General features: G+C 31.4%; 2 protein-coding genes and 1 pseudogene across 2 annotated transcripts; 2 read left to right on the top strand and 1 right to left on the bottom strand.

Moving 5' to 3' along the window:
• The window catches only part of LOC149055238 (uncharacterized), a 429,976-nt pseudogene that overhangs the window by 50,455 nt on the left and 354,099 nt on the right, over positions 1-25,422 (top strand).
• On the top strand, positions 126-5,440 carry LOC107168148 (uncharacterized). The gene is made up of 2 exons (XM_089229028.1): positions 126-519; positions 4,475-5,440. Exons 1-2 carry the CDS (start codon positions 276-278, stop codon positions 5,014-5,016), a joined length of 786 nt encoding a protein of 261 aa, XP_089085154.1. The 5' UTR covers positions 126-275; the 3' UTR covers positions 5,017-5,440.
• On the bottom strand, positions 5,579-13,793 carry LOC107168149 (uncharacterized). Its single transcript, XM_015517463.2, has 3 exons — positions 12,980-13,793; positions 8,481-8,818; positions 5,579-6,454 (listed from the first exon to the last, which is right to left on the bottom strand). Exons 1-2 carry the CDS (start codon positions 13,563-13,565, stop codon positions 8,502-8,504), a joined length of 903 nt encoding a protein of 300 aa, XP_015372949.1. The 5' UTR covers positions 13,566-13,793; the 3' UTR covers positions 5,579-6,454; positions 8,481-8,501.

Raw genomic sequence — 25,422 nt, 5'->3', positions numbered from 1 at the left:
TATTATTTTTTTTTTCATATCGCACTGCATCCCGGAAAACGCGTGCTCGGCGCTGCACGGTCAACGGCGTTTGTGGGCGACGCTCACGGCCCGGAACGCACATAAAAGCGCCTTGCTCGCTGTCCGTCGGCACCACTACTGAAACGTGTGTACTACGGCCCGAAGTCGTCCGTTCGCGATTTTTATACGAATCTGATAGACGTTTGCCATCCGTCGCTGTCGTCGAACCAAAGTCGATTTATTTATATTTTTGAGAACACTAAGTCGCCATCACGATGTCAAATCAGCTGGTCGTCTGCGCCGCCGTGCTGTGGTGGTCGTGTGCCTCAGCCTCCAACGTCATTCCCGCGGAGGTCAGTCAAGCCACGTCTACAGCCAACGCCGCCACAGATGGACTGTCCAGTCTGGCCGACATATCGCGGATAATCGAAGCTCAAGGGATGCTGCTGTCGTCCGGAGCGCCGTTTGACTTTTTGGATGCTTGGATGGCCGGAGTCGACAGCGGGGATCCGATTGAAGGTGAGACGCAATCTGCAAATACACGTCCGGTTAGTCAATTAAATTGTTAGGTGGTTAATAATTGTCACTGTAAACGTTACTTGTGCGTCTTATTATTATACACAATCGATTTTGAGAGGTGAAGTTAGGGGAATTTTGCACTGCATGAATTTCACACGTTCGCTAACGACTTTGCTATAATGATGATATTATAATATGTTCGATGCATATTTCTTGAATTTAGATAGTTTCACCACGAATCCGTATAATAATATATAATATGATTCTAAACCGTTTTTATTACTCAAAAGATCAAAATATCAAATTGTTTTGTTTTGTTTTTATTAGCAAAATAATTTTACGATAAAATATATTTGGAGGAAAATATACTTAAATACAATCATCGATGAAAAGAAGAACTATTAAGTATAATTTAATTTAGTGTAATAAACTATTGCCTTGAGAAGATAGGATAATATAATGTTGTTTATTTTAATAGATCATCGTACCAGCATTTGTTAACTACGTTCTTAAAACGTGCAAAGATTGTTTTACGCGGGATGGAACCACTATGACAGTAGTTCAAGCTAATCAACCAAATTTACTCACTATAAAGAAGAAAAAATTGACTGTGCAAAATTTTTTTTCAATATGAAAAACACAAAAATAAGTTATATATTAAGTTAAACAATGAGTTTTTAAACAATAAGAACTTTATTTTTTTGTGGTGTCAAAATAATAAAAATTACGATGCACAGTTAGGTAATGTTCTTCTCTTTAAAGTGTGGATATTGGGTTGCTTATAGCTTGGATTATAGCCTAAGTGATTATATCACTCGCAAAACTATTTTTGTCATGTTGTACATATTTTGTAAGACGGCGATAGCACATGCGTGTGTGGCGTCCTCTTAATTTTTTGCTCCATTAAATATTATAAATTTGGTATACATGAAGTCAGACAAAATCTATAGAATAAATTAAAATGTTCATAACAATCATAGATAGTAGATAATTAAAGCACTGTATTTGTTATTATTATTTGTGTAACTATATACGTCTTATTATTTGATTCATATAATAATATTATTATTATTTTTTTTATTCATGATAATCACAGCATCAAAAGCTACAATAAATTTAAAACTTATTACGTATTAACTTGAAAACAAAAATTATTAAAAATATATAAGGGTATTAATAGCATATAGAAGATATATTATTTCAAGGGAATTACATTTTTTTTTTAAATTTCAATATTAATACATCAATTCTCTTATGATTATCAAACATTAACGAAGAAAAATAAACTTTAGAGCTTAGAAAACTGAACATATAATTATTATAATAGTTCAAAATGTTCAGCGAAAAGCAACTATAAAATTAATATTCATCCCACGTACTTGTCGAAACTTAAAAATTTAATACGTATAAGTTCTAAAATATAAAACATCATTCACGTATGTATTATATTTTATAATATATTTCGTAAATTTCAATTATGAAGTATGGATTATTATGGTAGATTTATTTTATTTATTCATTTACTCATAATTATTTCAGAATAAAGAGTAGAATCTCACAATAATGGTATGCAAAGTATATATTATACAATTCGAAAAGAAAAAAGAAATTAAATATTCATGGTAAAAATAATACAAATATGTTCGGTGAATAAAATTAATAAATTACAATTTATAAAACACCAAAGAATTATTATTAAAAAAAACAAGTCAAAGTAATCTACATAGCTATTGTGTAAATGATGGGTTCTCGCGAGAGTATCATTCAGAGCTGATGTACATAATTAAGTTGATAATTTTTAATGAAATACAAAACTAAGGTGATTTCTAAGTGCTCCTGACAGGAATCTTAAAATTAATTTTAGCAAGGTGAGAAGAAGAGGAGTCAATAGAATCATAATGGAACGAAAATTGGAAGATTTATATTTATATCATATTATATCGTATAGTATTAAGGCGCTAGTGCAGGCTAGTGAATAAGTATATTTGGATTCTGACCAAGGAATGACGTAGTTGACTATTTTATTTCCAGCATTGTGTCATATATTATTGTTTCTAAAAACACATTTTAAGGTTATAAAAATGCTTCTTAAGTGTTTTATTGGAAAGTGGATGCGTCACATCATTATAGTACTTAATAAAATAGGTCATTGTTTTGAAAATCTCAGCGTTCGTTGAGAAAGTAATAAAAAAACAGAAAATGAGTGAAATGTCGGATTACTTAGATCAGTATTAATTCATCCCATAACTTTTTTTATGCGTTGTAAATATGTGTTTTAGATTGCTTATAATATAAATATTTTGTATGAAAATAACTAATATACAATTCTTAGAAGTAAAATTTTTAAAATGTCATTTTGGATCAATCGTGTCCGTAAAATAATCATTTGAATTGTAATTATTCCATAACATCTTGATGTTTAATGTTATAGTTAACTTAGTTTAAAACTATTATGAACGTCAAAATATCAGAATAGATAAATTAAATGTATAAATATACATCACCTATAACATAATATCAATAGTAGGTATAGTGAACTTCAACTAAAAGTCAAAAATAATTTTTATGTGAAATGAGAAACAAGCTTTATTTATAAGTAATATAAATAACAATGCAACACTGGGTTATGCGTACTTACTTATGGGAGCGAAGCGAAACGAATACTACACAAAATTAATTGTATTTTGTTCATATGTATTTTTTTAATTATAGATGTACTTACATATGTTACAAGTGTAATTTATTTCATGATTATGGTAATATTATCTACGAGTATACGAGATTTTTATAACTAAGAGGTGAAATTAAAACGTTTCTATAAATGCAGGTCATCCGATGTGGATTGATAAAAGCAGTCATATAACAATAAACTTTATTTTTTTTTTCAGTGATTTGCTCTATAAAAATTAATTAAATAGGTAACACAATAATTATATGGTTAATTTAGGCAACGTATCACCTAATTCCCTTTACCTCAAAAACATATCATTTTTTTTTTTACATATTAAAATTAAAATATTTTATCTTTGTATATTAGGGAAGGTAAAGCAACAATAATGAAGTTTAAGAAAAAACATGTCATATATATATTTTTAAATGTTTTTTATAATATCTGATTTTATTAGTAATCTCTTGAAGCTATTACCATCCATAAACAACTTTTATTGATTTTATACATATTGAGATCCATTAAAATGGCTTTAATCTGTCAATCGATTACAATATTTATTGGAAACAAAAATAGATAACCAAGCATATTTTTATTATTAACGGCTATGTTAAAGGAATCTAAAGATTGTCCAGTGGCAAAAAACACTTGTTTCATATTACACGATTTTCTATTATTAGTGTTAAAAAATAAAATAGAAGAACATTAAACTCTAAAGCAATTATAGTTTGAACATGTAATTATTAATTGAATATATTATTACTGAAAACAAAAATCTTCTGCTTAAAAATTTGTACTGAAGATAAAAGATACTCGTTGAAAAAAAATCCTATCACCACAAAACGGTGTATTGTGTATGTGAATACCGTTTAAAAGTATTATGGTGTGTTTCAAGTGTTTTAAGTATGACCGTATAAATACATACAAAAATTTCAAAAATGAGAATCAGAAATGAGTACAATTGAACCTAAACATACAAATAAATAGTATTAAATGAACATATATTGTATAATACGCACCTATACATTTAATATTATGCTTATTTATGAGACGTGTAAGTCAATGCATTTAATAATTGGTGTTTAATCATTTTGGATTCTTCCACATATTTTTTTTTTTTAATAATACAATACGCTTAATTGTTTGAGTAAATAAACAAATAAAGGCACAACAATAATAGAACGAATAGATCAATCTATATTCTTCTAACCTATGTGAATCATAAAATTATATTGTAGGTACTTTGTATTTTGGATTTATTACTTGACCTATCTGTTTCGTGCGCAGGTCGTGGAAAGAAAATCAAACCGGCGAAGATGGCCATGATGATGGCCGGTACAGCGGCCGCCAGCATGCTGATGATGAAGGCCATAGCCGCGATCAAGCTGTTCATCATACACTCGTTTTTCGCCACCAAGCTGGGTCTAGTGGTGGGTGCCTACCTGTTGGTGTGCAAGCTGATGGAGATGAAACAGACGTCGGCCAAGAAGTCGGTGCAGGTCAAGTGGGTGTCGGCGCCCCCGAACTTTGATGAACATCTCCCGCAGATGCCACCCATGATGTCCCACTACCCAGACGCCGGTCAGTCGACTTACGAACCGCAACAGGAGCAGCAGCAACAGCATCAGCAACCGTATCAGCAACCCTCCGACCAATACGGACCGCCCCCGCAACAGCAACAGTACATGTCGTCCGGAGACTTCAACGGTGGTAGCGACTTGCAGGCGCACTATTCGCACGTAAGTCCGGTCACGTACAGGCCGGTGATGGTCACCCGCAATCAGTCGGACAACAATGCCAAGTCAGCTGCAGCCAGGGTCAAATCTTAAGACGAAACCGATGCCAGCGACGATCGAATATAATATAATTATTTCGGTACATAACGGGATCGGACATGTTTTTTTTTATTTATTTCGCCACCTACTCGTCAGCTGTATACAACGCGTGATGTGTTCCATTACATTCAAGTACCTCAAATCTGATTAATTGGCTAACTCGAATCTACGGAAATCCTCAGAAAATCTCATTTCAACACGTACACGTTTCTGTTTATCGTTCCAACTCGGAGGTGTACAACATAGCCAACTTCTCAACAATTTATTATAATGTAGGTACCTACTACCTAGTAGACCGTCCACGGTGATCTAGAACGTGATGTACCTACATACAATTTTATGATTTATTCGCCGAGTGCAAAATTTATTTTCAAATTATTATTCTTAACAATACATTTTTATTTATTTATTTATTTAATTATTTATGTTTATCATGTTATTTATTTATGAACATTTTAATATACGGATACTTTGACGTGTTATTACGTTGTATTATTAACACGTCGACTCCGTTTTGCTCAAAAACTAAAATAATTTTACAAAAACACATAATAAATTGTGGTTTTTGTCGAATTTTATTTATTTTATTACAACTCTAAGATATTGATACAAATTTTCTACGTTCCATTTTTACATGCGCGTACATTGGCACATAATGATTTATGTTATAATTTAGTACATTCATACATTTTCTATAAATATTGTAATTACATATTGTCTTGTGTTCGTTGTATTAATATAATAAGCTTGGTATACATAAATCACACTACATCCTGTGGTAAATTATTTAATGAAATAATATTTTTTAAATGGACATTAATTAGTATCAATAAATTACTAAAATACTAAATTGTAATTTTTAATTATTATATTATCATATAAAGCTGTATAAAATTAACATATTATTAACATTATAATTGTTTGGTTCACGAGCCATTGAGTTTGTTTTAAGACAGGGGTAGACTTTAACAAAAATAATATATTAATAGTAGATAAAAATAAATAAATAATGAAACATCTAGATTATTACGCTAAAAATGACTTTGTCTATTTTACGACGGATATACATGTATAATGTATTATACATCAGATAATAGTGTGTTGGATAGTATATGATTATATCATAGATCGCGGATAGATGGCGTATAATAAATTGGTATTGCAAATTTATAAAAAAATTTCAATACATATTATTATTATAAATTGGGTATCAAAAAATATCTTACAATTAACGAAATAAATATAATATAAATAATAAATAATAAATAACGTGATTTTCTTGGTTTTTTTTCCAAATAAATTAATGGATGTTCAAATAATATACTGAACGCCGGTGGTGCGGACGAGCAGGTGCTGACTATAAACGTTTGAACCAGGCATATATACTGCAGTGGAATACAGGACTTCATCGTGTAATGTCTTATGCAGTTACCTATATATATGTAGAAAACAAAAAAAAAAAAAAACATGAAAAACGAATTAAGTATTAAGTCGTATATGGTTTAGGCTCTATTAACCACGTGTTCGAGTCAGCTCTAAGGTCTACCTAGATACCGGAACGCCGTCTGTTTTCATAATAATTCTATGTCGTTTATTAGCTTAAAACTATTCCATATAGCATAAGTGTAAATATTATGCTGTTTTTGTTTTATTTTTTGCAAAAGTTTGAATTTAATTAGCTCTAAACATGACAAATTTCATCATACATTTTTTCCACTTAAAAAATTAAATAAATAAAAAAAAAAAGCGGGTAAGTCGTGGATGTCGCTCTACTGTACAGTAGGTTACACGTGAGTTACTGTAATGGAGGAATTCAATTTGAAACCAATGATATTATATCATTGTTACGAAAAACGATTCTGAGTAGATTCTGTCAGTTTATCTGTCTAGAATATATTAAAGATTATTAAAAATTTTCAAAACTTAGATTTAAAAAGAAAAAATTTTATGGATTTCTAGCTTAAAAAATTTGCGAATTTTCGTGATTTTTACGTATATTGTCAAAATTCAAACTTTGAATGCTTATAAAAAAAATTGTGACTACCTATATATTTTTTTTTATTTTTCAACTGCTATTATAAAAATATGTTAGGAGCCTTGTATTAAATTTTCAAATCTTAGATTTAAAAAGAAAAGCTTCTATGAATTTCTATCTAAGATAATTTGAACATTGTCGTAATTTTTGAAATTTTTTGAAAATTGCATGGTGGATAGAATATACTTATATAAACATTCGGTGAAAATTTCATGAATATATAGTCATTTTTTTTAAAGTTACATCAAAAACCAAAATCGGTTTTGTCGAAAACTGATTGTGCGTAAACTTTCTCGTTTTTCCCCTAATTTTTAGTCTGTTTATCCCAATTATTTAGAAAAAATATTGGGAATTTTTTACTTTTGACTCCCCCCCCCCCCCAAATACCAACTAGATTCACTTTCTGATCGAAAAAGGTACTGAAGTCGAAAATTGAAGCATTTTTACTGCTCCAAAATGTGATGATAGACACAAAAAAAAAATAAAAAGCACACACATCATGATAAAATCAATACATTTCTCATTCCAATCAGAATCTAAAAAACAAGAATTTAATATTTACAATCTGTTAAAAGTCATAAGCGTATAACATTAAAAATGATTCAACACACATTTTCAACGTCATAATATTATGATTAGGTCATTATGGAATAACGAATATTAATACACTATTTTTATCATCGGGGAATTCGTTATAGTATTATTGTCACACAAGATTTTAACACAAAAACATGAATGTTTATAGAAGTATTTAAGCAATTTAATATTTTTTTAGTTAATTAAATGTAATATTTATATAGAAAAACACTTTAAGTAAGTGTTTATATAGGTAATTATTATTTCACGTTATAACCACCCATTATAAATTATAATTAATATTCTAATTAAACTCAAAAATCTATTGTTTATGTTAAAAGAAGATAAGTACAATATTTATATTATAATTAATTTAAGTTTGTTAAGTCAACATATAAGTAAGATAGTCTATAGGTTATAAGTCGATGGATATAATAAATAATAAATTTAATTATTCAACTTAATAGTAGTCAATAATAGTTTAAAAAAAAAACTGATCGTTGTTTATACCCCTTAATCAATACATTTGAGTTTTATTTATTACTTATTCTATTTATTATTTCATTATTGTATCTTAATTTTTTTTCGTTATTTTTAGAAATATTTCCCATCTCTCAGTGAGTGACATATTTCGTCATGATTAATAATATAATTCCAAAAATCAAATAGTTGATGATCTAATGACAATATGATACAATATCAAATAAATTTTTAGTTTGAAGTTTAAAATAATGGATAGTTATTAAATCAAACAGAAATCGTAAAATTTTGAGTAGAAAATTAACCATTTGATAAAGAAAACAGATTTAAAAATAATAACTAATCTATTGTTTATTCAAGAACTCACCTAATTATGGCGAAGTCGTTTCTACAGCTGGCCCTGTCCGGAATAGGCCATATTGTGAGCGGCCTCCGATGACGAACGTCCCCATCCGGCCGAGCTGTAAGAGTCACTGCCGTGGGACTCGTGGTGCGGGTGAGCTACCACCTCGTAAGTGACGTGTTTCTGTTGGCTGAACAACTTTTTCAGCCCAATGATGGTGGCTAACAGGAAAGCGAGCTTGCTGACAAACAAAGCTTTTCCTACAAGCAGGGCGAGAACCTTAAATGCCATGACCTTGAGCATTCCCATTTTCATCATCATGGCCGCCATCATAGGACCCATATTCTTGTTCTTACCCCGTCCTGCAATACGGTGGTAATAATTAAATCACAATCATATCAAATTTTACCCGAATTTTGTAATTTTACTAAATAATATTCTATAACAAATCTAATTTAAACGTTTTCATCTTGACTGTATAAATTATATAGTAACTTAGTCATCTATTATACTATGACTGTCTATTACTATCTATGACTACGTAATATATGATTATATTTTATATTTTCAAATTTAGACTGGGTGGTGTAACGTCTCCTCTCCACGTATTTCTTCGTATCACTTCTTAGGTGTCATGTTTATATTTACGAGGTATCTAAGACTCAGCATATTAGCCGTGCTCAACGTAGGGAGTAATGTACGATGTCGATGATGACAATCGTTATAGTAGCTAGAACTTATTATACACGTTCGTATGTATGTTATCAGTAGACTAAAAGGTACACGTAATCTGAAATTGTGTGTTATTATAGAATTAAAAAAAAACCTGTGTATCGAAACTTATTGTAGGTAACACACACACATTTGCACATATTATATTTTAATAATATACCTATAAATATGTATATGTACTAAAATTTGGTATTTGCATTTAACGTTAAATCAAATTTTGATGCACACGAATAATAAATTACAAATCATAGTGAATCTTTCTCGAGAAAAAGTCTGTGACGATTTTTGCGATAATACTATTATAGTCAGCTATATCCTATGCACTATACTTGTATAATATGCCTATATATGGCCGACCTGTGGTAGATACGACTCAACAATATTATTTTATTATACTTTTTCAGCAGTTAACTGTACACTAATGTATAGCTCGCCTGCAGCTGCGATGCGCCAAATTCACAAAAACTACAAATAATATAATGTTTCACGCTGGTGGTCTGGTAACTTGACCCGCTATATATGTTTCACGCTGGTGCCGACTGGATTTTTCCCGTCCTCCAGGATTCTGGAAAGTCCCCAAGTGGTTCGGACCTACCTCCATAACGATATCATATCGTGCATTGTCTACATATACACATTATACTGCAGGCAGGTAACTAAGTGCTATAATAATATACTTTTCCGAACGACTGTCGCCACCGTGGTAGTCGTTCGCGTCGTCTTCCCGCCCACCCGCAGGTAATCGTTTCCATTGTTGTCAACTCTCGGACGAAAATTAAACGTTAATAATTCGAAAAGAAAAGTGCATTGTGTCTAACCTAGTTGTATTGTTGCTCGTCTGTGCGTGTAAGTACGTACGTATGAGTGTGAATTCCCGTGTGGGGTTATGCGCGTGTGTGTGTGATGATGATAATTGACGATAGAGAATCAATGCGAAAACGATGTGTCAAATCGTTAGTTCCCGTCACGTAGGTACCGTGCTGCGGGGACCAGCGAGAGAGAATTTCAAATAATAATAATAATATTATTGTTATGTGGTTGAAGACGCGTCGTGTGTATTGTGTATGTGATGATGGTGTGTGTGTGTGAGAACGTCGTAGGTACTTATATTGTATATTTAATCGACTCGTGGATAGCAGATGGAAAAATATTAAATGGATCTATGTTGAATCTGATCACCGCGAGGTGTTACATATATATAAACGTGAAAACGACTTTCTGAACGGCCGCAAAATCGGTCTGAGAAAATACATAAACGTACGGTATGTATAAACGTTTTCATCTGGTGTCATATTAATGCATCGTGCCGGAAAGTAAAAACATTTCGATTGAAATAATATTTCGGAAATGATTTTACACGCTCCGACGAGTCAAAAAATTGTACCAAATGGCGCGCGAAAGTACTTAATCGCTCGTTATAATAATCATATGTATTACGCGATCGTTTAAGACGGCGCGAGACATTTCAGTATTATCAAAAAAATTATTAGACTTCACGTGCAAAATGTCGCGACATCGTCGTCTACAAACACGGTGAAAAAATAATTGATATAAAAGAAAAATAATAATTTGATATTGCTTTTTTTCTAAATCCTATAAATATGATATACCTAACCCAATAATGTCCAATCAAGACGTCATTTTTCCTCAGTCAGAAATCGGGAAAGTAAAATTGAATATTAGCTGATAATATTATTGATGGCTTTCAAATAATCCGTTCGACTGAAAACGGTAATTTCTCAGGACAATAATATAGGTACCAATTAATACAAAATCAACTATGTATTAACTAATAAAACTAATGTATTATAATTTATGATTGAGGCCAATTACTACAAATGACGCGTCTAAAAATTATTCATGTTAAACAACATTATTAGTATGCATATAGTATACTATTATATACGTTCCTAATTGAAAACAAATAGCTAACATATTATAAACATAATACAATTCAGTGAGTGTGTTTAAATTTACATTAAAGTTCAAATCATAATATTATAAATTACAATAGATTAATATAGGAAGTGAAAGAAAGATTTTAAGTGATTATAATTATTATTAATAATAATGGTGACAGATCTAGACAAATTTACGAGACCACAACGTTTGTTTATGGATGCTTCTGAAAAGTAATCCCTTTTTGAAGAATAACTTTCCTAAGTAAACAAGAAAACGGTTTTTGAAATTTACAGCCCTATACAAATTTCAACAGCCAATATAGTCACAAAATGAATTTACGAGTATGGAAAAAAATTGTTAAACATTATTTTTAATATACATTTAAAGGTACCCAAATTAATTTTACAATCGAGTCTCTTGAAAAATAAAAAATAAAATATACTATATATGATGTTTATGTATCTTTTGAGTTGTATAATATCTCAAACACAACTTATAAAACACTTCAAGGGGTAAGAATAAAATTTTATTTACACATATTTTTACACTGCAGCAACTACGCCTATGTTGAAAACTACAGCAACATTATAACATTTCTACAAAGAACTAACTTTACAACCTTATATAACGTATCAATGTATCTTTATTTTTGTTAATGTTAATAACCTTAGTTGTTGAGGCTTAATTAAATTTTTTTTTTAAATTAGTTATCGAGACTCAACAAGTGTATTATCATATTATTTTATAATTTCTGATACTATCGATTATTTTAGACTTTTTCATATCTATAATTTATTTTTATAGGGCTATAGATTATAGATACCGAGAAAAATATGCTATCTGTTACAGTTTAAATATATTATTAAAAATGATTTGTTTGTTTTTGAACATGATATATCTGGTGGTGGTAGGAATAAAATCATTAAAACAGTGAACAAATCAAAACAATTATAATTATGATGATTTAATAAACATATGTAATAGTAAGGCTGGGATTTTGATGCAAAGCTATTTTTTTTCTTGTGTTTCTAAATGTTGGTCCGTAAGTATAAAATGTGTTTTGGGTGATACTGATTACTTTAAAGTGATTTTTTTTTCAATTTTTTGACAATTTTGGTGCATTTTTTTAGCTTTCATAGAATTTTTTAAAATTTTTTCATAAAATGAACGGAAATTTTTGTGATTAACAATAGACTTTTGACAAACTGCCGACGGTACAAATTATAAATTATACAGCATGACAAGTTATCGTCAATAACAATATTTTATTACCTATAGGTCTTTTGGCTAAAATTATTGCCATTGTATTATACATAATATTATGTTTTATTATTGTTATTAAACTATACATGCATAAAAAGTAAAACATTTATGTTTCAATGTTTAAGCTATATAATAATTTAAATGTATTTTTGAGATTTTTTAGGGTATTAAAATAATTCCAGCCCTAGACTAATAGTATATATTCGATCATTCGGAAAATATTGTTAAAACTATTATAATTCAATGATATGTATTATTCACGTATTTTTTTTGCTTATAAAAAACCATATTGACTTTGTTATTTTGTAACTAATAATTATTTTTATTTATTATACATACCTAATAAAGAATAAGATCACTGTGATTTGTATGTTTTAAAAATTACTATCTAAAACTTATTTAATTATATATCAAAAAAATAAACACGTAATATTTTTATAGTATTCAGAATTATACTGAAGGACCGTCACGTACTTGAAATATCAACCTTAATGTTTGGATAAATTTAAAATTATTTCCCGCCATAACAACGTACCTACGTTGATACATGATGATAACGTACTTGTACTGTCGTGAAGAAAAAAACAACTAACAACGACAATATTACTATAATATATTATACTCACCGGATTCGGTCAAATCTTTGCCGGACCTGAACGACATGCCAAAGTTGAGTGAACCATCTTGTTCCGGCGACGCGGACACGACAAAATCGGCCTCGGGCAGTACCTTGATCTTAAGCGCGCGAGACTGGACGTACCTCCACAGCTTGTCAGCCATCACCTCTCCGAACGCCGACTCGTCGGTGTACGCTCTGGCAGAGCCGTCCACGCGGATCGATGACGCCTCGTCGGTGTTAGTAGTTTCCTCGGCCTGTCCATCCTTTTTGGCAATCTCCATCATGTCGCTGATCTCCAGGCTGTTCTTCTTCATCAGCTTGTTCATGTACGTGACCAGTTTCAGCATGACGCAGCTGGACACGTCCCGGGCGCCGCACTTGGCGTTCAACTTCCGGATCAGCTCTTCCTCGCGTATCACGTACGACGGCTTGGCGTGCGGCTGCTGCAATAGGTTCACGTCATTAGTTCCGTCCTGCTGGTCACGTGGCGGTGGAGGCGGCTGTTGAGGCGAGGACGACGACATTGGCGAACCGGCCACCGACGCGACCACGGCCACCAGTACGAACACAGCGACGAACTTAACAGCAGACATCGTGCGATGAATTTAAACGGCGGCGAACGGTAGGAAAACGAAAAGAAAAAAAAAACTTTTTTTGCCGATTTATCGATATCGCGACGCCACTCGAACGACCTTCGATGGAACGATTGTAATGTTAGATAGTGCAGTTATCGTTGTAAGCGTTTGCGGCGGGTGACGGCGGACGGACGGCGCAGACCACCGGAAAACTGGACGCGAATCGAGTAAATAATGAACGCATCGGCCGGCCAGGACCCCCTTATATGCCATTTCGCGAGCGGCAACGCAACTGGTCTTTCACTTGCCGCCGCCGCCGCGATTCCCTTTCTTCCGGCCTATCTTTGTTCTCACCAAAAGTAAAACGAGCTATAATAATACACGTCCGAGAGCTATATACTATTTAATGCGACTTATAGCCAAGAGTTGATGAATATTTTTCGGATCACATCACGCCAGCGTTTGGCGATCAGTAAGTTGTATAGGTAACATATTAAATAGGATGTCGGCGACGGCTGTGACCTACGAACATTTCTTTTTAGCAGCGACCGTCGGGAGTCTTTGGAAAAAACAAAAACATTTTTATATCAGGTTAAAGGGTAAATGCATTTCGTTAGTTTTAAACGCCTCGAAAACAATAAACATCATTATTATATTGCTGCATCTGCTCTGTTATGATATTTCCATCCACGGATTTATTGTAGCAAATTAAACTTTCGAAACTCACGTTGACGCTAATAATGAGTGAATAATTTAAATTTTTAATTTAATCAAGATACAATTGTATAGTACGCTCATTATTTACATATAGGTATATACAGCAAAGCAATTTGATTAATTTACCCCGGGAACCAAAATAGCTTGCGGTAAAACAATAAATTACAGAGAAAATATAGAAGGGATATAAATACGAGTAAAATAAATGAATTTGAGGACCTTAAAATACAAAATTTCCTAATTCTATACAAAACATTACGCTTGAATAAAATCATCATACTATAGATATGTAGTACTTTACAGTGGAATAATCGAGTAAAATATATTTTATTTTTATATTCAAAGGTAATGAGTTAAACATAATTAGACCCAGCTCAACAAATATTTGGAATGAATAATTTTTTCGAAGCGCGTAATATTATACTACTTATTACATGAAGTGATGAGTTATAAATTTTCATTATTTTATAATCGGGTAGTTCATCAGCATTTGACCAACTCGTCACCTTTACTACGCACGTGCCAAGATATGTTTGTCACCCTTGCACTATAGGTAGGTACATAATCATAATAGGATATTTGCAGATGTATTACATATAACAGGCACGTGACCTTGTTATCGGCGGCACCCGTGGTTATTATAATCGTTACCATGTTATTATTATCATCTTCGTACAGTGCTTCGGTCACGTTGAAACCGTCGCACAAACGATAATTTCATATTTTACTTATTGGATACTATATTATAGAATACACGTGCAGCAGAAAATATAAATAATATAAATTCGCCTAGAAAACTGCTCACGTCGGACCGCTGTCCGGCTATTTTAGAGACGATCACCGAGCACACTGTTGAATATAATTGTTATCAATAATGATGGAATCATCCGAACGGTTAAAAATAAATGCGAACGTTAAAATAAATAATGATCATCGTGCTCGTCAGCTGCGTTCAAATTGCCGAATAGACGCCTCGAGTTCTGTATAATGGGAGAGGCGATGGCGAAGAAATATCTTTCCATTCGAAATGGCCTAATCAAATATACGCACACAAATGAGAGACGAAAGAAAATCAATTATTTTCATGTGGCTAAATTATATAGGATTGGTGGCTAGAATTCGTTCAATTAAAAACTCTCGTTATTATAATATAGGTAATGTATACGGCACCTATATAGTCGAATACAAAATGTACACTATAGTCTACGTAGACTCTGGGCTTGGTCAGCGTCGACAGATTATGCGATGCTATCGATCATTTCATTTATATAAACACGACGATTAACACTTTGATCCATCACATCGATGGCCTAGATACCAAAAGTTAAAAAATCGTTTTTTTTTTTTTCATAACAAAATCTTAATTTTATGATGAATTAGGTATATTTTGAATATTAGAGAATTTAAAACTGATCATCTGACCAAAAATTTTGTGTTTGTGAGTTAAATATTGTAGTCTTTTTAAGATACTATACATACATATACTATAATTACTAATACGTTTATTGTATTTTTGAGCTTTATTTAAATCAAAATTTGAACTAGTAATTTTGTGCTTTATAACTTTGTGTATTGGAAAATAATATGTTTATATTTTAATGCATTTGTATGTTCTCAAGATGGTATTTTGATAAATGTGACGAAAATCACTCGAAAAAAAATACATTTACAAGAAAAAAAAACGAATAATTAAAAACTGTTAATACTATAGGCTTGGTCTCTCTACAACCGGACATAATATTTTAGATTATCAAAAACAAACATCTCATCGATATTACACGCATTTATACGAAATACGCGTAGAAAAAAAAATATAAATACACGTTTATATTTTATTTGTATGTACTTTATTTCGTTTCCACGATATTAGAATGCACTACGACGAGTGGTGTGTATTAAAATTTTCTCAGATTTTGAATATACGACTGTGAACTACTTTGAAATATTTTTTATTTTTATGTTCGTATAAAATCATAAAAACAAGGAATACCGATTGCGTGTTTTATATCCGTAAGTCTCGGCAACTATAGGTACATAATATGAGAATTACAATGTAGATATATATAATAATATTTTCTGAGCGTTTGACACACATTTCGATCAATTAGCTTCAATAATGGTATATTTTCTATATGGGAACCTTTACGGTTATATGCGTTCTCATAGGTAAGGAGACATAATTTTCTAACACAGCCAGTAATTTGCATCATTAATTTCCATGTTTGCCGTCATCGATAATATTATTATTACACATTGTACGACATGCACATACTTTAAAGGTATGATATGTTTTTTTCAATCTTTATTATGTACACTCGAAATTTTACTATTTAAAATTTTGTAAAAGATACTTTTTAAAAATATTCAAATACAGTTACGAATACTTTTTGACGTGGAAAATAATTATTAAGATTATATTATATTAGATTATTTACGAGAAGACCGATTATCGACTCGTCCAAAAAACGAAATCATCCGGACGCGAGGAATGTCATAATTTTTGTGTGAAAATGTTAAATGGATTATTACAATGAATCGGATGTCTTGAATAACCACGATGGCACAGTGTAGCAAAATTTGGAGTAGGTATATACTACATGATTTATTATTATACATTATTGTAGTATAAGTACCACAACCGTATTAGATCCACAAAATGTATTTTGTAGTTTATCATAAATATATTTTTGAGCTGGTTACGAATATTTTGACTTTAATAAATTTTCCATAACGCTTTGCCTATTGTAAAAGAAACGCAAATCGACAATAATATACATATATATTATATATATACATATATATATAATTATTTTGAACATATTAATTATGATTCGTACATTTTCTGTGGAAGATATCGAGTAGCACACTACGTCGCTCTTATAATTTTTATTTTTTTAAACTAAATGCGATACTATATTCTATCATCTATGGAGTTATTTTTATGTCATAAATTGTGATCACAACAAAATCGTCAAGGTTTTATTTTAAAAATTACTGACTGTCAATATAATGTAGATTATTATACAAATCAAATTACCGTATACCGGTACCGGTACTGTACTCGTACACAATCACCATTGATAAAAAATGACAATGTTTTTCAGGTAACTATTTTCTTCAGCATACAATTCTGTAGTTGATCTCTTTTTTAGCATTGTAGTATAATAATTTATTATCACACATACATCGTTTGTGTAAACACGAGACGGTATAGATCAGAAATTCATTGTGATTTTATAGCATCATGTTAATGGTATTACACGCGTATTCGGTGTGTAGATTTTACACTTGAAATAATTTTAATACAATTTTTAAATTGGAATTATTATTATGATAATAGTCAGGTATTATAAGTTTTGCTGTTTCTATTGTACTACTCAATAAATGATAAATCATACGAGAAACACTCTATATAGTACTTTTATTAAAATATTTAGTTCTTTATTTTGTCCTGGCTGGCTGAAAAAATAATCGGAAATAAATGTAAGATTTCTTTCTAATAGCCACTGCATGGGAGGTTGATATCTATTAGACTACCTCAATTTCACATTTCAATAATTGTATTAGTCTTATTTTTCATTTTCTTATCACTGAGTGCCACTAACTATGGTATGATATTCCTAAGAAATTTCCAATGCACTAATATGTTAATCACAATATTGTTGTTCCTCGATCAAAAAATTTAAAACATATAAATTTAGTGTTTTATATTTTATTTTTAATAAAGGGTCTCTTACATACATTTTGCTTGAAACAGTAGGTAACAAATAAACCAAAAATACATATAACCACCATTTTTACCCGGCATAAATATTAATTGTATAATATCGTTTTGGCGTAGTTTTTTCCCTTTTTAAAAACCTGCAAAAAGAAAAAATGAATCATTCAACAAAAACATATATTATTTACCTAACCCCCGAACCCACGCCAATATAGGTGAGTTCTGCCTTTACAATGATATACAGTGTATATACATGAAAATCAGCGTTTTAACGACAGAGACTCATAAAAAGGTATGTATAAATACATCCATTGAGCCACATTGGTATAATGTAATACGCGAGGTTCCTCGCACGAACTCTGAAGCATCGGATACGACGATGATAACGATCTGCTGCAGCTGTGACACTTAAAAAACAGAGTAGGTAGGTAAGAAAAAATATGTCCTGGCCACACGCACGCGCTTAGCGTGTATGCAGACGATATAGAGACTTAAGTTATATACCTAAGCGTAAGTATACCACCAAGCCACCGGCAAGTCGTTTCTCGGGACAAAATTTATCGCAAGATGGTCACCCCGAGATATATTATTATAATGTGATGATAAACAAACAAAATGGCCATTACATGCGTATTCAGCACGCGGCGGCTTGTTAGCTTAGAGAGAAGAAAAAAAGACGACTACCTAATAATAATTGGTCGAAAATCTCTATAACATACGATGGAAGCCTACATTCGAGTGAAAGTTTGTGAAAACTTTTCGACATCATATTATTTTCGATCCGTCGCAAGTATAAATACCTCATTTCACTAAAAAAAAAAACATTATTGTTTTATAAATTACACCCGTAATACGAATAAACTAATAAATTGGCAACTGAAATTGCATATTATTTATATATTATGGTCAATATAATAACACACTAACACGCACGTCACCACAGCCACTGCAGACTCAGACAAAATGCTACAGCTGCCTATTATCAAACTATTAATTATTATATATATAATATGTACGATTGAATCCTACGTATCCTGGTTACCTGGGTCAAAATATCTGTAGGAAAATGAACTCCGAAGAAAATATATAAAATATATCAATCATTCAAATGTAATATTACATAATATTAAACTATTAACTGTTAATTTTAATTTAGAGTTACACATAATATATGTATTTATATTTATCAATAAAAATAATTTTAAATAGTATAAATATATTATTAACTGTACCACGAGTCCATAAACCAATCCTAGCTGTAGATACCATATTTTAGAACATTCAATAAGAATGGTTACATTTTCCAAAATTGAATTGTCGTTTTCGCGATTAATTATAATAAGACCTTAATATAACATTTATAACCCACTTAAAGAACATTTTTCGTAAAATGTCTATATATTCATCAGGAATTATTAAATCGTTAATATTAATTAGAGGATTTTGATAGTCTGTCAAACAATAACAGAACTTAACTTTGTATTAAAAAATTGTCCGACTAAAATATATTCCACAGACTTCTCAAATTTTTTGTCATTCATTTTATATGTTTTCACTTTTTGTTTATATAAAAATAATTTTATGAATGTTGATATTTAAAAAAAAAATTTTTAGATAATCTTGACCTTTTAAATATTCAGTACAATTTGTAAACAACAAATAGATTCTTTTATTATTCAGTAAAAGATTCATATCTAGTAAAAATTGAATATAATAAAATTATATACTACGAAATGTTGTGCATAGTTTATAATTTTTTAATACAGTCAAACATTTTGTAGACACTAACTGGACTCATTATGCTTTATAGACCTACTAAAATAAAGTTTTACTTGAGCACACCAATTTATAAAAATAATATTTTCCATATACGATTATTTTTTATACTTTACATATTTTGTTCCTAATTACTTTTACCCGTCACCATTAAGTATTCCGAACTTCGTGTAGGTGACGACTCGGTTGTGTTTTAGCGATATTAACCATTTGGACGATCGTCGAACGTATGCCAGAGAAAATCATTCTCATTTTTTAAGAGGTATCAAACAAACCATTAAAAAGCACCGGCACAAAATAACGAACACGTGTCCGGGTCGAGTCCATTATCATGTACACATGCCATAGGGTACACATCTTAAATATATACATTAAGTGTAGGTTACCTAGCTATAATATAATATTATATATGTAATATTATACATTTATACGTGTTGCCTGGAGAACTCTGCGGGTGCAATGAAACCTACGCTTAAAATCACGATTTTAAAATGCGTGCACCAAGCCCATATCGATCGTGATAGGTGAGTGCATGAGTTTTCTAATGTTCAATGCAGTTAAAATAGCAGTTCAATGTTTATTAATGTAACGTTTCACCGCGTTTACCTGTACATCCGCAATAGCGTGTAATTATTATACTGTGGTGCATAGGATGCATTCATGCAAGGATCTAAGGATGTAAATGCATATATCAGTATAAGTTATTTCTGCAATAGAAAAGCGTTTTTTTTCGTTGTTATTTTGACTCCAGAAGAGCTTAAAGATTCAAAACGTATATATTATTGCGCATTCATCAATTACCTATAAAGTTATAAAATGTAAAAAAAAAAACTGAATACCTACCAAAACATATTATTTAGAACAAAAAAGATAAAATGTTTAAGCATAATATTGTACAAGACATCAGCGATAACACAGATATAGAGATTCACAATTATACGTTTTCTCGATACAAACACCGAGCAGACTGCAGAGATAGATAAATTATATAAATAATTAAAATTTTCGGCTCTCGACAGCGCTCAGACACTTCGCGATCGTGGTCATCATCAAAACAAATAATACATTTCTATTACTTTCTTTTCTTCGCTATTATAGTCCATGCAACTATTTAAGGACTTTTCACTCTCCGTCTCTTCATCGATCCAGTATGTTCATTGGAGGATTCTATTGAATTATTCTTAGGAAGACAGAGGAGAGATCCGTCATCTTCACTCGGTTTGTGAACATCTCTGTCTGGTGCGACCCTTGTGGTCCTTTTTCTAAACGTCAAATCACTATTGTTTTTCGTCGAGAAAGACGCGCGTATTGTCCCGTTAGCCGTAAATTCGACAATTAAAATCGCGTATCGATATTATAATACCTATTATATTTGTAATCTATTTTTTTTACTGCAGGCGCATAAAGCTTTCTAGTACGATAATATATAATAGTCTCGATAATTAACAATAATGATATTTATATGTAGCTTCTAGACTGTACCTAATACGAACTATATTGTATAGGCTTTAATCTGATAACTCCCTACGTCTTACGCGTATAGATTCATATGCTGACATATAGTAATAATAATATATCATACGCATAATCCAGCTTTAATATCCATAGACCATAGTATATAGTCGATACATCAACACGTAGCATTACATCGTGTGTGTGTGTGTGTATGTATTACAAAAACCACATAGTGCTATGATGCTGGTGGTTCAACTTCTAACCTAATTAAAATAAAATATATAGGTGCGGTGTTATCAATCATATAACAGTCGTACGGCGTGTGTATAATGATCGGTCGGAAGAAAAAAATAGAAATTTCGTTCACAACACTTTTGATAATATATAGACACTAATAGCTACGTAAGGTATAATATAGGTATATTATATGCACACGTGTACGCGTGACCACGTGGATCGTCCATTTTGCGTGAAGACCGCAAACTAAACGCATGCGAAATCGACTGTACTAGTGATGATCCGGATGACGCTATTATTATAGGTACAAGATACTGAGCGATCGTTTAGAAAGTCGTAATTCTCGTGTATTGAATCAATATAGTAACATCCACTATAGTATCACAATAATTATAATCATCACAATTTTACTATAATAAAATAATAATAATCCTGCAGCGAGCGAATCGCGGAAAACTGTAGACGGACGGGTGCGTGAGGGAATATAATATAATAATATATATAGTATCCTCGTCCGTCGCATCCTCTGTAGACGACCGCTAGGAGAGTCTCCGTTGGTCCGGTTCACACGTTAATTGCCATTTAAAACGAAACGATTCATTTGACGAAACGACCGGAAGCGAGGTCACTTTATGCGTTTTAATAGCGTATAATAATATAGACACACACATGCTGAAACCAAAAGCGTGCGCGAGCATACTCTATTGTTTACTACGATGGACAACGATATATATGGTCACTTCGGTTTTGACCTAACGAACGAAAAAAAATATAAGTAATAAGAATACTATCTAGAAATCTACTTAAACAAACAACGTGTTCCTATGGCACATTTCACGCGGTTTTCTCAGTATTATATTATATTATTACGTAGCTACAATACTTTTACACATTATTATAGTGTTTTTTTTTTTTTATTAATTATTCCGCGGCACTAAGGCCATTGGGAAGGGGGTGGTACTGTAGGTTTATGGAACGGTAAGGTGTGTTACACGTGGGTGAGTTTTGGCAGAATTTTTATTGGGGCACCCGTAGGTTTCTACCATGCCCCAGAGTGGGGGATGGCGGCACTTGTTCTCCGGACACCGTGACTTGCCCGTTGACAAATGTCGCCCGATGGTCGAGGATCGAACCCGGTCCGGCTGAGCCACAGCCTATTACGCGTTAGACCGCTTAGCCACCTCGTCCCTCATTATAGTGTTATATTATATTGTCGTAAAACCGTCATCGTCAGCCAAAGGTAATGAGAATTTTCTATAAAATATTATATTGTTGTACAACGATATTGGCTATCGATTTATCGATATCGTGAAGTTTTTCTAGATGTATTCGATAACTACTTTATTCATATAGATATCGGACATCATCGAAAATATAATTGTCTTCAGGGCATATATACGTATGTCGTATACAGTGTAATTATTTTATTCGTCTTACACGCTCATAATAATATAAATCCAAGCTCAGGGACCGCACGCGCCCATCTTCCTAGAGACGAAATCAGGAATATAGTATTCGTTTTCTGGAAAAATGGACGAAGACTTTGTCCTACACCTCGTGTAGGTAAAAATATGTGAGTAATAAATTATAACTTGCATAAAGAAAATTGTCTTTGTTTTTAAAACAATTGCAAAAAATATCAACACATCCAAAATTGAAACATTTAAAAATTATGTTTTTCGTGCTTCGAAAGACGTCTAATGTATGTTACTTATGCTATTATTATCTCGAGAAAACGGTATCTTATAGACGACTAGGCATCTCCGGAATTAATTGCACCACGCACGGACTTCAGAAAATGTTAAAAGCCATATTAATGCCTAGTCTATAGGCATGCGTTTACAATGATGTGCAAAATGTTCTTAATTATATTTCTTTGTGTCAATCGAAAAATGTATTTTATATATTGTATTATGTATAGTATATGATATACATGTACAAAATAGTCATACATCGATTTAGAAAATAAGAAAATATATTATTGCTGTCCTATATTCAGTTGGTCATTATATTATGACGTCCAGTTATACCTATGGCGAATTCAATGAATCAAAAAGATTAAATATTTTCTTGTGATTTTGACAGCTATAATATATACCCATATGTATTATATATTTTTTAGTCTTTATTCATTTTAGTTAATCCTAGTTAGTGTTCAAAAATATTTTTCGCTTATTTCCAAATATTAAATTCACCATAATTTTTGTGATAGCACGCGTGTGTCTGAAACGTACTCTTTTGTTGGAATGTCAATAAATAATTTTCTTTTAAAATGTGTCAACCATTAAGTTTGAAATACTATATGAAAAGCGATGGAAACTCGAAAATATGTCTGTCTGCTAAATGTCATATTTTCCGTATCTACCTAGAGGGATAATTAAAAAAATTCTAAATATTATGCTGAGCATTAATCACTGAAGAAATCGTTGGCATATAATAATCAACGAATGGTATTATTTATTATAGCCAAATAAAATGTATAAATAATAAATAAAATACAGTTATACTTTAAATTCAATAGTGAATATCATAATTTTTGTCTATCAATTGTTCTTATTACATAACAATTTCATAGTTCCAGACATTTTTCAGATTACTCTATACAATGCATTTTTGTAAACAGTACAGGTTCTGTACACACGCCTTGGAAAACATAAGTATCCTTCCAATGTAACATTCAATCAAACAGTTAACGAAATTTAATTGAATAATTACAGGAAAAACACCGAAGATTTTCCGCGCATCTTGTTTGGAAAGCGGTAATATTTTTTAGTGATTTTACTTTCATCCAGTTGCCGATTACCAATTGTCCAGTGTATTTGGATTTTTTTACTATTATAATTATTATTATTATTATTATTATCATCATCATCACTATTATCATTATTTCAGTCACGTAAGTCGTGTACCAGCGCAGAATTCTATGAAAGTAGCTTTTCTTCAATTGTCCCGAAGCCATATCAATTGTGTGCGTTCGTTTTTTGTCATACGCATATAATATTATATACATATATATATATATATATTTTATATATATCATAACTCATGTGTAACTGCAGGACGCGATCCAAAGCGTTTGTGTGCCACTTTTTACTCTTCTTCTTTATTTCCTAATGGTTTCGGTTTTTTTTTTTTTTTTACTTCCAACTCCCTTCTATAACCCTATAATTCACATTAAGTGTTTCGTGTATGTGCGTAGGTACGTACTGCCATCACAGTAAAAATAGAAACTGTACACTGCTGCCGTGGCTTAACGATTTTCTAACCGTGCCTACGATTATATATACATTTATTATCGTATATACGCAGCTGTAAACAAAATATAAGTATACCTACACAGCGGGTCTAGAAAATTTGGGAATGGTCAATCCGTTAAGTGGAGATCAACATCATCGTACTATTACAATGTAGATAGAGACCTACTATAAGATACCTACCTAAAACCTACTTACCTACCTGTCTACCTAAATAATATATAGGTAGTATGTTGCTCAGTTGTTGTATCCATTCTTACATATGCGAGATAACAACTGACGATCAAAGACGCGCGTTTGTAGGTAATATGTTTACAACCATAGTTCTATAATTAATGTTTTTACACAGGTAGGCATATACCTACTTATTTATCGTGCGATCTGACATTATAACGTCGTAATATTATAATATACATTTTCTAACATCATTTGTTTATTAAAATAAAATACTTGATACTCATCTGAATGGAATTCGTACTAAAACTAAATCTTATATGACTTTTTTTAGCGTTTACTTGCAATTTTCATTTGGTTTTCTTTGAGCCACTGGTTGATGCATTTTATAATTTCAACCACAAGCTGGTGTACACATATCTGTGATACGTAAGGTGGAAATGTGTAATACAAGTATAAATATACTATATGTATATATAGGACGTACAAAGTATATCCCTCATATATATATATACATATATTATACTATAGTATGCAATAG

Source organism: Diuraphis noxia, unplaced genomic scaffold (genome assembly GCF_037042655.1).
Source record: "Diuraphis noxia isolate RWA-SAM2 unplaced genomic scaffold, SU_Dnox_SAM2 contig0005, whole genome shotgun sequence".
Classification (NCBI taxonomy): domain Eukaryota; kingdom Metazoa; phylum Arthropoda; class Insecta; order Hemiptera; family Aphididae; genus Diuraphis; species Diuraphis noxia.
This window is presented reverse-complemented; position numbering and strand designations above follow the sequence as displayed.

Bases quoted from the DNA above. Each gene is read 5' to 3' on its own strand.
- LOC107168149 (XM_015517463.2), bottom strand. From the start codon at position 13,565: ATGTCTGCTGTTAAGTTCGTCGCTGTGTTCGTACTGGTGGCCGTGGTC. The intron at 8,819-12,979 runs GTGAGTATAATA...ACCGTATTGCAG, and splicing joins CAAAGATTTGACCGAATCCG to GACGGGGTAAGAACAAGAAT.
- LOC107168148 (XM_089229028.1), top strand. From the start codon at position 276: ATGTCAAATCAGCTGGTCGTCTGCGCCGCCGTGCTGTGGTGGTCGTGT. The intron at 520-4,474 runs GTGAGACGCAAT...TTTCGTGCGCAG, and splicing joins CAGCGGGGATCCGATTGAAG to GTCGTGGAAAGAAAATCAAA.